Below are 15426 nucleotides of genomic sequence, written 5' to 3'. Positions count from 1 at the left end.
TTGGGGCTCGATCCCACAATGCTGGGATCATGACCTGAGCCGAAATCGAGTCGGACGCTTAACTGACTGAGCCACCCAGGTGCCCCTGTCCCACTTGGCTTTTAAAAATAATTCAGAAACTTTAAAAATGGGTAATACTTTGCTGTTTCCAAACTGCTTTCACATAATGTTATCTTATTTGATCTTTACAACATCTCTACTGGAGAAAGGCAGATAACAATTTTTGATCAATCTATCTGTCCTTTTTTTTTCTTCCCCTCTTAACCTAGTTTAGATTTCATAATCCATCATTTCAGTAATACTTTTGGCAGTGTCTCATGCTTTTCTGCCCCTTTGGTATTTTGTCATCCTGTCTTGCAAAACCCTAATCCTGGATGAAACCAAATAGGCACTTTATCTAGATTCGCATCTGAGCAGCCCAAGCCGTGCTGAAGCAGTCAGTTTGTGTTATAAATTTGTGAGCATCGCTTCAAACGTGCCTTCAGTGTAGCCTGGCAGTCCTCTTCCGTTTCTCTGATCAGTTTATTCTCTATTTCCATGACTTTTCCAACATTACCCTTTCTGTTCAATATTCTGATTCTACATGTGGCCCCGACTTTGGGTGTCACCTCACTTCCACTTAGTTTTTAAAAATTTTTTTAAATTTACTTTTGAGGGAGAGAAAGAGAGAAAGACCACGAGCAGGGGAGGGGCAGAGAGAGAGAGAGAGGGAGACACAGAATCCAAAGCAGGCTCCAGGCTCTGAGCTGTCAGCACAGAGCCTGATGCAGGGCTTGAACCCGTGAACTGCGAGATCATGACCTGAGCCGAAGTCAAGATCTTGGAAGCTTAACCAACTGAGCCACGCAGGCTCCCCCTCACTTCTGCTTTGACAGGGATGACACAAAGCATCGTAATGGGGTTTCCTACATCCTGGGTACTATTCCTGCAAACCTGTTGATATCTGCAACAGTGACATCTTCTTTTCTTTGTGTTATGTATGTGACTAAACCACCCTTCTGCATCACTTGGGCCATGCCTTCCATATACACTTTGGTTTCTTGATGCTTATACCACAGTCATCCCTTTTCTCTAATATATTAAACAGCTCTCTATCTTAGCCGGATTGTTCCCCTTGGCTTTTAAACATGCCCAGGGTTTTCCCATTTCAGAGACAAAATAGCCATAACCCCAGTAAAACTCCCTCAGTGTTTCATCCTTGGCCTGCTGTCACCCCACTGCAAATGAGTTCGATGTACGTGAAAATACTCTGTAAATAGCAAAGCTTTGTAGTTATCCAGGAGGCAGGGTTTGATGATATGAATGTACAAAATACCGTGAGCCATATTCAGTCTTCCGGTCCTTCGCCTTTGCCAGTGTGGTAGTGGTATGTGGGAAGAAACTGTGTCAGGGAAATACATGCGGTTATCATTAGTGACAAAGTAAGAAGAATCTCAAACACAGTCTTCAAAGATTAGCGATCATTGTGGACTGTGGAGGACAGTTTCTTAAGAAGTTCCTGCCGAGCAGTTTAACCCCATGAGATGTTCTGGTGCTCTTTTTTTGTTTTAAATGGCATAAGCAAGGTGGCCATCGTCTCTGGGAGGAGCTGAGGAAGACTCTGGTGCCAAGGTACTGGTTGCATACACATTTGGAATAACCAGGACAGGCTGGAAAGAAAGAATAAAAGAAGCACTATCATTACTACAGTCCTACTCAGTCCTGTTCCCCAGCCCTTTCTCCCTCCCCTGACTCAAGGTGAGCTCTTGTGAACCTGCCGTGAGACTTGACTGCTGCTCTTCTTCCTCTAGCACATACTCAATTATTTTACAGAGAAGAGGCCCAGCTCATCCTGCTGGTCTTGGTGATTGCTTCGTTGGCAGAATGGGCTACAGTACAATTTGTGCAGAACTCCAAGACCGAGAACATGATCAGCAGAGCTGAGATTCGTTTCCCAGCAAGCTGAGATCAAGAAAAAAACACGCTGAAATTTTGACTCATCAGGAGGGCTCCCCGCAGGCTTCAAAAAGTTATTGGCTCATCAAAGGTGCCACTGTTCATGCTCAGCTTACTCCATGATTGTTTCTCTGTTATCACCAAATGCTTATTTCAGGGAAATGTGAATTAATTTTGAATTTTCTTTAAAATGCCACAAGACTTTCCTTTTCTCCAGCAGACTATTTAGAAACATGGGAAAAGAAGTGCACTGTTTTTCTTTGCAATGGATTTCTTGTTTTTATAAAAATGTTACCTGCTTATTAAAAAAAAAATTAAGCCATATAGAAAACAATCAATCATCCCTAATGTCACTGCCCAGAAATAAGCAAAATTAATATTTTCTGCCTGTTTTTCCAGAACTCTATGTAGAGGCCAAAAGGCAGATAGAAAAATGGATGCATCGTGAGACAGCAAGAACTCTTCAAGAATGGAATTGTTTTGTACTTACTGTTTTGAAGTTTGTAAATACCATTTGATTTTAAAAGAATAGAAAGAAGTAAATGAAGTCTGCTAAAATTACAACTAAAAGTGTATGAAATCCATGAAGAAGTTGAAGTAATTTTAAACCTACCCGTTTCAACTTTAGTGTGAAATGATTGCTTATGAAGAATAAGGCGATTGGGCACTCTTATTTGACATCTGTCTCGTCTCACCTCTCTTCACCTTTCGGATTTTGGTGATTATGTCACTTTTCACTTATTTTGGTGGGGGGGAGTGGGTGAACATGAAAAGCTTTATATTCACTCCTGTAGCTGTCATTTCCCTTGCTGTTCAGTCTTCCAGTCCCAAATGATCATTTCATTGGTTTAGCGCTCCTTGCTAATCTTTTTACACAACTTCTCCCTGCCTTTCTGAGTTCTTGATTTAATTTACATCATGTGTGGTTGAATAAGCCTTGTTCAAGAATTTTATTGGATGTGTTATTCTTGACTCACAGTTTCTTGTCACCAAAAACTTGATGACATTGCTCCATTGTCTTTCCTCCCTGCATGTTGCTGTGGTGGACACTGAGCCACGCTGACTTTTCTTCCAGCTTATAGGCGATTGGATTTCTCTGCCTAAAACCTTAACAGATCTGTTGTTTTACTTTATACCTTAACAAGGGTCTATATCTATGCATCTTTCTCAATGAGTGTACGTGTCTTTCTCCCAGATAGGTTATTCTCTTTCAACATAAAAATTCAGTGATTCTCTTCGTTCAGGATTTTTTACTCAGTATCCCTGGATACTTTTTTTCTGTACCATTTGTTGGATTCTCTACTCAGGGAAACCAAGTATTATTATGTTGGATGAAACTTGCCTGTCTGCCATGTTTATCATCTTCTTTCTATTTAATATATTTCTCATTGTCTTCTGTGAAGACTGTGATAGCACGTTTTCTCTCTACCATATTTTTTGAGTCCCTTGTGTTTCTTGCTGTGTGTGATTTCTTTATTAGATCTGTAATGGTCTGGGCTACTCGGTTTCTCTAGTGCCACAGTTCTTTTTATTTCATCCTGTCATTTTCTCTCTCTTTTATTATTATTTTTTTTATTTTATTTATTTTTTTTTTAAATTTTTTTTTCAACGTTTATTTATTTTTGGGACAGAGAGAGACAGAGCATGAATGGGGGAGGGGCAGAGAGAGAAGGAGACACAGAATCGGAAACAGGTTCCAGGCTCTGAGCCATCAGCCCAGAGCCTGACGCGGGGCTCGAACTCACGGACCGCAAGATCGTGACCTGGCTGAAGTCGGACGCTTAACCGACTGCGCCACCCAGGCGCCCCATTTTCTCTCTCTTTTAGAGAGAGAGAGAAGAGAGAGAAAGAAAGCGTGCACAAGTGGGAAGAGGGGCAGAGGGAGAGAGAAAGAATCTTAAGCAGGCTTTGCATTCAAAGCAGAGCCTGATGCAGGGCTTGATCCCATGACCCTGGGATCATGTCCTGAGGCGAAATCAAGATCGGATGCTCCACCAACTGAGTCACCCAAGCCCCCCCCCCCCATTTTATTTTCTTATTAATTAATTATTTTCAGTAGTATAAAAATGTTCATGAGAAATCTTCTATTGATAATTGGGTAATGTTTTCTCCCGTATTGTTTTTTGTTGGTGGTATTGTTTTGTTTGTTATGTGTGCCACTGCTGCAACATGGTATAACATGGCTTGACCTGCCATTGGAAATTTCTTTTGTTGTCTCTGTGTTAAATGGAAAAACCTATACCTGGGATTGAATACCAATACCTGAAACCAAAGAGCTGGTTCATGTGTTAATCACAGAGTAGAGTCATTCTGTCAGAGAATAGGAATTTGAGCTAAAATTTAAGGACGTGGTTGCCCAGACTAGTAAGGAATCTAACCACGAGAACGAGGACACTCAGTGGATTCTTCATTGGTGTGACTCACATCTCCATCAAACCAGGGCACATCTTGTGAGGAAGAGGGAAGACACGTGTGTTTGCATCCGTTTTATCATCTGATACATCTTTTGTTCTAATCAGTTGAGTTGTGTATCTTTTATTCAAAGTTAATAATAGGCATCTGAGTGTTTCTGGTGACCCATTAACCCGTGGGAATCTTAAGTTTTCTTTCCTCCTCTCTTCCTTTTTTTCCTTCCATTTATTCCTTTAATCACTCTGATGTATTTAGTTTCCTACCACTTTTTTCAGTTTTCTCATTCTTCAAGTGAACAACTGTGTATAAGCCTTATGTTTGTTCAGATATAGTACAGGTGAGTTTTCCCCGATTATATTTCTCCTTAACTTTGTCCACTTTGTCTTCCTTGTTTCCAGCTTCAACTTAAGGGCTAGATACAGTTTTGTGTACATTTTGCTCAATGCTAAGTATGCAGCTGCAGCAGTGAGAAAAATAGCTTAGCTGGCACTGAGCACAGTTCTTGCTGGTGAATGTGGGCTCTGCTCTCTCTCTCTCTTTTGAGAAATGCCTATAGTAACACTTGCTCCAAGGTCAGAGGTATATCCTGTTCCTGTGGATTTCTGCTCACTCCTCCATGTTTTCAAGGTGCACTGGAAGAAGTTAACTCTGGTGACCTTTCCTACTTCTCTTGAGGTCCTGGGATACCATGGGCTTTTAGCATTCAGGATTTGCTGTATACCTTCTTAGAATTGACTGCTCTCCACCTAAGTCTCCTTAGCCCTCGATCGGAGAGCATTAGTGAGACTTCTCTGTATATTGTCATTTCCTGCTTTTCCTAGTTTTGTTTCTGGGGAGTAAGAAACCAGGTCAGGAGCTGTGCTCTGCCACCTTGAGACACAGCAGAATCATTTGGTTTTTCACTTGGATGCCTATTTAAATGGTGATTTTTGAGTAATTTGTGTTCTTTGGTTTGGTATTATAGAAGATATATATTGTGTTCTTGCTTCACTCCGTGGTACTTACCAAGAAGTCCCCTCATATTCTTGCCTTCTTATAAGCACTTCTGTGCACTTGACTCTTGGGGAAATGGTCAGAATCCATGCTTTGCCTGACTGTGGTAATGAATGGATGATTCTGTTTGGAGAACATTGAGAGGCACGTGCTTCATTTTCAAGTTGCTTCATTTTTCAAATTTCTCTAATACAAGTTGAACATCCTTGATGTGGCCAGTTTCCCTTCATCCCGTTCTCGGTCTAAAATGAAACTACTCCATAACGTGACTGTCTTTGTTACGCAGAATTTCAAACCTCTAGAAAATACTGTCTGGGCGTCTTTAAGTCTCTTTAGCTGTCTTCCCCATCGTTCATGTGATCAACAGTGAGAGCAATAGAGGGTGTGCTTTCTGCCCCAATCCATCTGCAGAAGTGGCTCTTCCACTTTATTCTACAGTCCTAGCGATCCTGTGACGTAGTAGTGGGGCTGCTATACAGTCATGCGAGATACGTGTGAGAGTGGCCAGAGAGGAGACGTGTGGTGGATGATGGGATACTTACGATTGCCCAGCAGTCTTGGCTGAGGATCCCATTCATACCCGCATCCAGCAGCAGCAGAGTCACTCCAGTGGAGACAAAGATCGCACTGACCGTGTTCATGCCTAGGCTGCCTCTAATCTAATGGAGGTGACAGGAAAAAGAAACCATACGTAGGAGAAAAATGAAGCAAAATGAAATAAGAATCAGTTAAATATAATGGCTCTGGGGCGCCTGGGTGGCTCAGTCGGTTGAGCGTCCGACTTCGGCTCAGGTCACGATCTCGCGGTCTGCGAGTTCGAGCCCCGCGTCAGGCTCTGGGCTGATGGCTCAGAGCCTGGAGCCTGCTTCCGATTCTGTGTTTCCCTCTCTCTCTGCCCCTTCCCCGTTCATGCTGTGTCTCTCTCCGTCTCAAAAATAAATAAACGTTTAAAAAAAAAATTAAAAAAAAAATATAATGGCTCTCAATCCTTGAAATCTTCAAACAAATTTTGAAGTGGAAATGACTTTTGTTTTTCCTTCCTCTCTGAGTTTTCTTGAAAACTGTGCTGTATGCAGAGTGAAGGTAGCGTACTTCTAGTATCTGTAGAAAAAGGTACATAATACAGAGCAGAAGCTCATCCATCACGTTTGTCTAAAAGCCTCACATACAATAACAAGTGTGTTCCCGGTTTAAAATACTAAAACGACAAATAAAGCTTCAATGAGCATTTTTCTGTGGCACGCATTGTGTGAAATTATTTACGTACATCGTCTCATGGAACTCCTAAAACCACCATACAAGGCAGTACAACAAAGCATCCAGTGTTACATAGATGGAAAAGTGTGTCTGCAAAGACATGTTTGCTGATAAATTTAGAAATTGACGAAAACCCTGAAGTCGTTCTAGGGACTCGATAAAAAAAACCCCAGGTTTAGAATGAGGAAGTCATTAGGCTTTTGTGGGTAGAGATGTATGGGTAGAGTACAAAATTTTCTTCAGTTTCTACAAGAAGATTTCGACACGCAGCAGGATAATTGGGAAGCCAAGTCTTCAGCCAGCTTGCTAGCAGTGGCTGAGTTAGTTCTTTAGAATTCACAAGAGCTTTGGCATGCCTTAGGGTCTCCCACGGGCCTCTAAAATGCTGCTGGAAAAATTGCTTCAGGTACCATTTTAGTAGCTGTCTTCTCCAAATGGACAGATTCTGTGCCTGGACAACCTCAGTTAGAGGGAAGGATCCATAAATGATGCAGAGAAAGGGTGCTTTATTTTGTTTTTTAGATGACGACAGGAGTGGTTAATCGAGGTTAGACTGATTTTAGTTTTGTTTAGTCTAGCCTAGTCCCTAGTCCAGTCTCTAGTCTAGCGTTTAGTGTCTAGTTTAGTGTCTGGTCTAGGAGAACTTGAGCAGCAGGACTCTGTGTTCCCATTTTTCCATTCTTTCCTCCTGCGCCGGATTAAATACAATCCTGAAGCCACCTCTGCTCTGGTTGTCACCATGTCTCGGCAAATCACGTTCCTGCTCCTGTTTCAAAAGTAGACCAGGAAATTGCCAAAGGTGGGGAGCTGTGGCCAAGAGAGTTGAAAGACCTGTCTCAGTGATTGGTTTCATAAACTTTTTCTGTACCCAATTGGTGCTTTCAGTGATGACTTAACAAACTGTAAAACAAAAGTCACGTCTGAGTAAAAATAGGCTGTGTGCAAATAAAAAATAAAAATACAAGGCAAGGCAGAACTGAGAAGTGGCAAATGAATAAGAGAGTCTTTGATACCAAAGTGGCGGGTGGGTATTTCCTGGGTCCTATATTCTGCTTTGGAGTTCCCCTAATGCAGTGTGATCCGGTGGAACCAGGGAGCCCTAGGATAAAGCTAAAAACCTTACCTATACCAGTTTCCGCTCTTGGGAGTTGGACAGTCAGGACATGGGGCTCTGCCATTTCTGAGTGGCAAATAGTGTGGACCGTGCTGGGGCACACATACCATGGAGGCAACCGGTAGAAATATTTTTGGGGGAAAGAGTGCTCCCCTTTGCATTTTCTGAATCCACTTTCTCAATTTTCCTCTCCAGATCAATTAAATGCATCTTTCAAAGAGTTTAAAAAGTAGAAACATTCTGACTTACCAGACTAGGGGAAAACTGCTTGGATGCCAGTATATAGAGAGCACTGGTAGCAATGAACTGTAGAAACAGACACATTTATTTGTGAAACATGGGTTCTTTGGTCGTGGGAGCTTCTCTTTTAGTAGGAAAGATTGGTCTCTTTATGTTCATCTAGTTTCCCTGTCGAAAGTTCCTCTCATACTTCTCCATTTCCTGGAGTAACTTTCTGAGATTGTTTCCTTTGGACTTCTCCCTTTTTTTCTCTCCTTAGTTTCTCGCATGTAAAGAACTCATTCTCTTGTGAGCTTACCATGTGTGATGACTTCTGAGCTCACAGCTCCGTCTCTTGTCATGATCGTTTGCGTGTTTTAATCATGTTCCCGATCACCTCCTTTTGCCTCTCTCCACCCAGTACATACATTTCCATCTAAAACATAATCAGGAACTAAAACTTTGGCTTGTTGGTTACTTGATCAGTGTAAACTTGAGGGTATGCGTTTAAACTGCAGGTTAAAATGGAGAAAAAAAGCTCTTCTTTTTTAAATACTCAACCAGAGCTGCTATATCTCACTTTTACAGTGGATCAGATGTGGGGCTTTTATAAAAAAAAAAATGGGCTATGCATAGGCTCGGGACAGCGGTATCTGATAGACTGAGAAGGAGAGGTGTTCTAGCAGTCTACTCACAGAGATGCCACCCGGATCGCATATCCGCTAATAAAAGCAAAGGAAAGAAATGCAAAAACTAGTCCATAAATGGCGTCCATTAAACCTAAAATAATTCTGAAACCAATGTGCACATCAATCCAATCAGGATCTGGATTGCCTGAAAAAAGAAAACGGGCATTTTAAGGTTGCTTCTTCATTTTCAGGTATGAATGAGGCATCACTGTCATTGCTGCTGCTGCTTTTTTGTTGTCAGCTCCGTCAAGATGCATGCTGTCCTTTATGCATGTATATCTGTACTGTAGGAGGTGGGCCACAGAGATTTTGGCAGATGCTGGAGCCAGGCCCTCGGCAGAGGCCTTGTTTGAGGTATTTGGGGAGGCTTGTAAGGATGGCCCAAGGAGAGTTCTTCAGGTGCATGGTTAAGCATGCAATGGTGTCCCCTGAGAGCCTCTAAAAGACTCTTACGAAAAAATACTTTAAAAAAAGTTTATTTTGAGAGAGGCAGAAAAAGCACACATGCATGAGGGAGGGACACAGAGAGAATCCCAAGCAGGCTCCACACTGTCAGCGCAGAGCCCAACGTGGGGTTCGAGCCCACAAACTCGTGAGATCATGACCTGAACCAAAATCAAATGTCAGATGCTTAACCAACTGAGCCACCCAGGTGCCCCTGGGAAAAAATGCTGTGACTTTTTTTTTTAATATTTTTTTAATGTTTATTTATTTTTGAGACAGAGAGACAGAGCATGAATGGGGGAGGGTCAGAGAGAGAGGGAGACACAGAATCGGAAGCAGGCTCCAGGCTCTGAGCTGTCAGCACAGAGCCTGATGTGGGGCTCGAACCCACGGACCTGAGCCGAAGTCGGACACTTAACCGACTGAGCCACCCAGGCGCCCCCCAAAAAATGCTGTAACTTTGATGGCCGTTCCAAATGGACCTGTTTTCTGCTTGGGAAATCCCTGTTATGGGGAAAATATCAATGAAGGAAGTATCGGTGAATTTATGGGGCATTAAGTACATGTTTGATAATATTCTAAACCCTTCACATTTATTGTTTCATGTAATCTTCCAACCGATTGGATGGAGACACAGAGCTGTCTGTCTTAGTTTTCTCAGGCTGCTGTAACAAAATACCGTGCTACCTTCTGGGTAGCTTATAAACAACGGAAATTTATGCCCACAGTTCTAGAGGCTGGGAAGTCCCACGTTCAAGGTGGTTGCCTTCTGGTGAGGGCTCTCTCCTGGGTTCATAGCGGGGGACTTGTCACTGTGTTTTCACATACCGGAAAAGGCTAGGGATCCCTCAGGAGCCTCTCTTGTAAGTCACTAATCCCATTCATGAGAGTTCCTCCTTCATGATCCAATAAGTATTTCCCAAAGGCCCACCTCCTAATACTATCTTTAAAGTTAGGATTTCAACATAGGAATTTTGGGAGGACATTCAGAACACAGCAGTGTCCAAGGTCATATAATTCCTGAAGAGCAGATCTGGAAATTTAATAGAGGAAATTGATTCCAGAACTTGTGTCTTAAATATTGAATCCAGCCTCCCTGAAGGTACAGCTCCACCTCTCCACAAAGTCATCTTGATTATACTGGTCAGCGTAAGCTCTTCTTTCTTTCTAAATTCCTGTTTTATCTTATGGTATGGATTATACACCTTATTACTTGGTCTTATGCTTATTTATATTGTTCTTTTTTAAAAAAAATCTTAGGTGCACAAACATTTTCTTGTTGGCCAAGACATAACCTCAAAGACAGGGAATACATCTTTGTACCTCTTAGAGCACCTTCCTTCATCCTGGATGAGCACATTTGTGAGAAATAAGTACTGTTAGATTGGGCCAGAAGTTAACTGGAGATTTACCGTTTGTTTCTTCCCAAATGTATGCCTTAATCTGCCCAAGAAGACTGCAGATACAAAGATTGCTGTGTTTATTTCTTCAGTAGCTTTGCGTTGAGTACAGTTAAGTTATTAAGTTGAATCAGAGTTGGAAAAAACATCACAGCTTCCTAAATAGTGCTAAGAGATTCCTATTTTCTTTGAATAATGAATTTCCTTGAAATTCAGACTAATGAAAGCTATGAGCCTTTTCCCTGAAAAACCATTCTTTTTTTTTTTTTTTTTTTTTAATTTTTTTTTTCAACGTTTATTTATTTTTGGGACAGAGAGAGACAGAGCATGAACGGGGGAGGGGCAGAGAGAGAGGGAGACACAGAATTGGAAACAGGCTCCAGGCTCTGAGCCATCGACGCGGGGCTCGAACTCACGGACCGCGAGATCGTGACCTGAGCTGAAGTCGGACGCTTAACCGACTGCGCCACCCAGGCGCCCCTGAAAAACCATTCTTAAACATCCATCCATACACACATCACACTTCTGTATAGAACTTCAGAGGTGTCATGGGCCTCTTTTAGCCAACCACGGGTCTCAGTTGAAGCGATTAGGCATTATATTTGGCTTTTACAGACTCTTCTTTAGAGCAGAAGTTCAGTCATCTGACCTCAGGCTTCTTATCCTCACCCTTGCCATCATCTTGATGGCAGTTAGATGTTGGGTTAATGCTGGTCTACTCTTCTCCTGGTATCACCCTGGCTGTACCATATGCCGACCAAACTTGCCTCCAGGCCAGATTTGGTAATTTGGTCATTTAACTCACTCTTGATTTTTGGCCACAGCTACTTTACGTTCTGAGTCTGCTGGGGCAGATGCCCCAAGTCCTACCACCTGTGGCTCCTGTACTGTTGTGGTGCTTGGGGGCTACTAATAGTATAGATGTACGGTCTTCAGGGAAAATAAATAGCTTCTGTCAACTGGAACTTTTACAAACAAAACGGCAACCATCACTGTAAAGTCCTTCCCCTGAACACCTCTCTGTGACCAGTTAGAATGCCCCAGTGGCTCCCCATTTCCACTCAGAGTACAAGCCAGAGCCTCTGTCCTCCAGGCCTCACAGGGTCTGGCCCCCACCCCTCCTCTGCCCTCCTTGAGACGACCACCTCCCTCCATCATACTGTTCTACTTAACCGGCCTCCTTTCTGTTTTCCAGACACAGCACATGTTCTCCTCTAAAGGCCTTTCCAACTTTACCTGGAAGCTCTTGCCCTGATGTCTGCATGGTGTGCTCCTCCCTTCCTGTCTTTGCTCAGATGTCATCTTCTAAGGAAAGCGTGCTCTGATCAACTTGAAATTGCTACCCCTGCCCTTCACTGCCTGGTACTTCTTATACTTTTTATGCTTCTTTATTTATTTACATTGGTTGTCATCCCCCACTATACAGTTTCTAGAAGAATGTTCAGAAATTTTTAATAATTGGACATGTAGGTCATGAGATCACAAACTTCTCTCCACCTATAACTTATAAGCACGATCAAACCTTGCAAATGCAAAATTAAAATTCTCATAGTAAGTAGACTTACCCCTAGTATCTTTGCTTCTTCTCTAAAGTTTGTGGTTGCTGCTCCTGTAGCTGGGTTTACCATTTGTATGTTTCCTTGGCCCTGCTGACTCTTGGTGATGATTCCTGGAGACCCAAAGAAGGGAGGCTGGGCACTCTGAGCTTGTTTTGTGGGGTGTGTGAAACCCAGAGGTGGTGGAGACCCAGGAGCCATGGTGTTGCTTGGTGGGTAAGGACTGAGTGTGGTTTCATATGTTTGAGGTTGGTTTGTTGGCTGGGATGACATCACTATGTCCTAAGTACTACAAAACATAACAAACTTGTAAATTTACCCACGAAATAAATTAAAGACAATCTTGTCAAGTGTCAGTTTTCTGTGTGAACACTGTAGAGCAAGTGAGCAAATAGTGGGTGATGACAACCAATGTAAACACGATCCTCGTTTGACTTTGGAAGGTATACCTCCTATAGTTCAAAGGAAGCGAAGGAGGGGGAAGACAGGGATGGTTTTATTTTCCAATGATTGTTCAATTTTGTGAAGTATTTATACATACTAACCTTCCCTGAGTTCATTGCTTCTGAAGGACAACAGAGGGAGGGAAGGGATGGTGGGCAGAATTACGCACCTTCTCTCCCCCAGAGATGTCCACATTCTAACCGAGGAAGCCGTGAATATGGTGGGTTACACGGCAAAGGGGGTTTAAAGCTGCAAATGGAATTAAGGTTGACAATCAGCTGACCTTAAAACGGAGATTTCCTGGGTTATTTGGGTGGGCTGAGTGTAATCACGGGGGTCCTTAAAAGTGGAAGAGGGAAGTAGAAGAGAGAGAAGGAGGTGTGGAGATGGAAGCAGGGTTGGAGAGAGGCTGTGCTGCTGGCCTGGAATGGAGGAAGGAGCTGGGAGCCAAGGACTAGGGTGGCCACTAGAAGCCGGAAAAAGCAAGGGAAACATTCCTTCCTAGGGCCTCCAGGAGAGAATGCAGCTCTGCCCACACCTTGATCTTAGCTCAGTGGAACTGGTGGGCTACAGAACTGTCAGAGAATTTGTATTGTTTTAAGCCACTAAGTTTATGGTAATTTATTATGGCAATAAATAGAAAACTAATACAGGGGCCAAGGATACAATTGGATGGTAAAAAAGCGGTCCAAGATTTAAAATAATCTGTCACTGCTTTTCCAAATAGATAATTCACATATGGCCAATTAAATCGTCTTGTTCTATAGGGAAAATACTCTTGAGGTTCCCTATTCATTTTTGTCCTCTGAAGCACAGAGTATCTCGGGTCCTTTGTGGCCAAGGGGAATTTTGTTGTAAATCAACCAGCACAACTATATATGGACAGTAATCATTATTTACCCTTGAAAAAAAAAATATATGATACTTAAAAAAGTTTGTCTTCGGTGTCCTTAGATTCCTTTTTTTAAGACCTCTTTCCCAAACCATTTTCTCGTTACATTGTAAGTATTAAAAAAGTAGGAGTGCTGAACGCCTGCATCATTGCGTGAAGTATGAGTAGTCTGCTTGGCGCATTCCTCCCCTGGTGTTTAATCAGTGACGCTTATTCAGACTATGTCCTAGCATCCTGAAATTTCAGAGTCTTGCCAATTGTTTTGTCTTTTACCTTGGGTTTACAGAAGAGAATTTGGAGTAATACGGATTAAACGCCGTGATTGAGGTTACGTAGAAAATGTGTGGCAGAACCAGGACTAGAAGGTTGAGCTCTTGGTTGTTGGTGTGGAGCTCCCCATTCCAACCACACTGCTCACTCTGGATGCTGGCAGAGCTGGCCTGTTTATTTTTGAGACAGAGAGAGAGAGCGAGAGAGCATGAATGGGGGAGGGATGAAGGGAGGGAGAGAGACAAAGACTCCAAAGCAGCTCCAGGCTCTGAGCTGTGACACAGCACAGAGCCTGATGCAGGACTCGAACCCCAAACTGTGAGATCATGACCTGAGCTGAAGTTGGACGTTTAGCCGACTGAGCCACCCAGGTGCCCCAGAATTACGGTCTTTTGATGCAATGGAGAAGACTTTACAAGCCAGACTGACTTCTTAATGGTTCAGTGATTAACTTGGTAAGGCCTCAGCCTCAAGTGAGCTGTCTAGAGAGCTAGCATTTTATGAAACACTTATTATAGGCACAGTAGGGTGTCATGGTCAGGAGCAAGAACTTGGGGGTAGGATCCTGGCTCTGACATCAGCTCTGTGTCTTTGGCAAGCTTGCTAACCCCTCTTTGCTTTAGTTCCTTATCTGTAAAATGAGGATCATAGGAGTACCTTCCTTACAGGGTTACTTGGAGTATTAAGGAGTCATTCCGTGTAAAGTTCTTAGAGTTGTACCTACTAGAACTTCATGGGTTGGCTCCATTACTGCCAAGCTGATGAAATACATTATCTCTCTTAGTCTTTAACCACCCCTGCTGCCCCCGGTGAGGTAGGTACTAATATCATCCTCATCGTACAGTGAGAGAATTGCATCAGGACCTACACTTGTAACCCTTAGCTTTGAGCTGCTTAGGTGCTAGATACAACGGAAAAAGGTGGAAAATTAAGGGGAAAGGTGGAAAACACATTTTGGAAACCTCTGAGTACAAAGGGATTACTTTTTCAGAGCGGAAACACATTTTAATTCACAAAAGGTTATTTATTTTAAGTTTTTAAAAAACTTATTTATTTTTGAGAGAGAGAGAGAGAGACAGAGTGTGACCAGAGGAGGGGCAGAGAGAGAGGGAAACACAGAATCCAAAGCAGGCTCCAGGCTCCAAGCTGTCAGCACAGAGCCCGACGTGGGGCTCTAACTCATGAACAGCCAGATGGTGACCTGAGCTGAAGTCGGACGCTTAACTGTCTGAGACATCCAGGTGCCCCACAAAAGGTTTATTTTAAACAAACAAACAGTTCCATAGCTGTGATTCTTGGAGTGACTCCCAATAGTTCTCAAATAACATTTGAGAATATGAGATTTTATAACCCATGGATGTGGCTTCTGTGACTGTTTAGTGCTCAGGCCCTATCAATGTGCTATTTCCCTAACTCCCCATCTGCTCCTTCACTAACTCTGGGGCCTGGAGCAGCTTTCTTAACCAAATCCGTGTTATCAGTCCCTGTGTCTCAGCTATGAAATGAGACTAACGATGTCATTCGGAGTGGCAGGTATGAAGATCAGGTAATCTCAATTCCTGTGAAGCTGTTGGAACGGTGCCCATCTGGAGCTTGATAAAAGGCAACTATCATTCTATTCTCAGAACCCAAAGTCTAGGTTGAAGAAGGGGATGTGGGCATATGAAAAGTGTATGATGGAGATTGAACTCAAAAGGTCAGTGCCAAGACCAAGGAGCTAGGAGATGGGAGCTCATGGTTTGGTAATTAACCAGAACAAAATTTTTCTTAAGATTTTTTTTTTCTTTAAGTATTACAGCAA

At 42.7% G+C, this 15426-nt stretch overlaps 1 protein-coding gene across 1 annotated transcript; it reads right to left on the bottom strand.

Annotated features, from left to right (window-relative positions):
- Window positions 1-1547: 1547 nt before the first annotated feature.
- On the bottom strand, window positions 1548-12292 carry MS4A12 (membrane spanning 4-domains A12). The gene is given in 6 exon segments (XM_043582319.1): window positions 1548-1649; window positions 1873-1941; window positions 5883-5999; window positions 8637-8735; window positions 8738-8764; window positions 12029-12292. Coding segments are annotated over 6 exon segments (678 nt in total).
- Between the last annotated feature and the right edge of the window lie 3134 nt (window positions 12293-15426).

Source organism: Prionailurus bengalensis, chromosome D1 (assembly GCF_016509475.1).
Source record: "Prionailurus bengalensis isolate Pbe53 chromosome D1, Fcat_Pben_1.1_paternal_pri, whole genome shotgun sequence".
NCBI lineage: Eukaryota > Metazoa > Chordata > Mammalia > Carnivora > Felidae > Prionailurus > Prionailurus bengalensis.
Note: the sequence above shows the minus strand (reverse complement) of the source record. Positions and strands in the feature narration are given on the sequence as shown.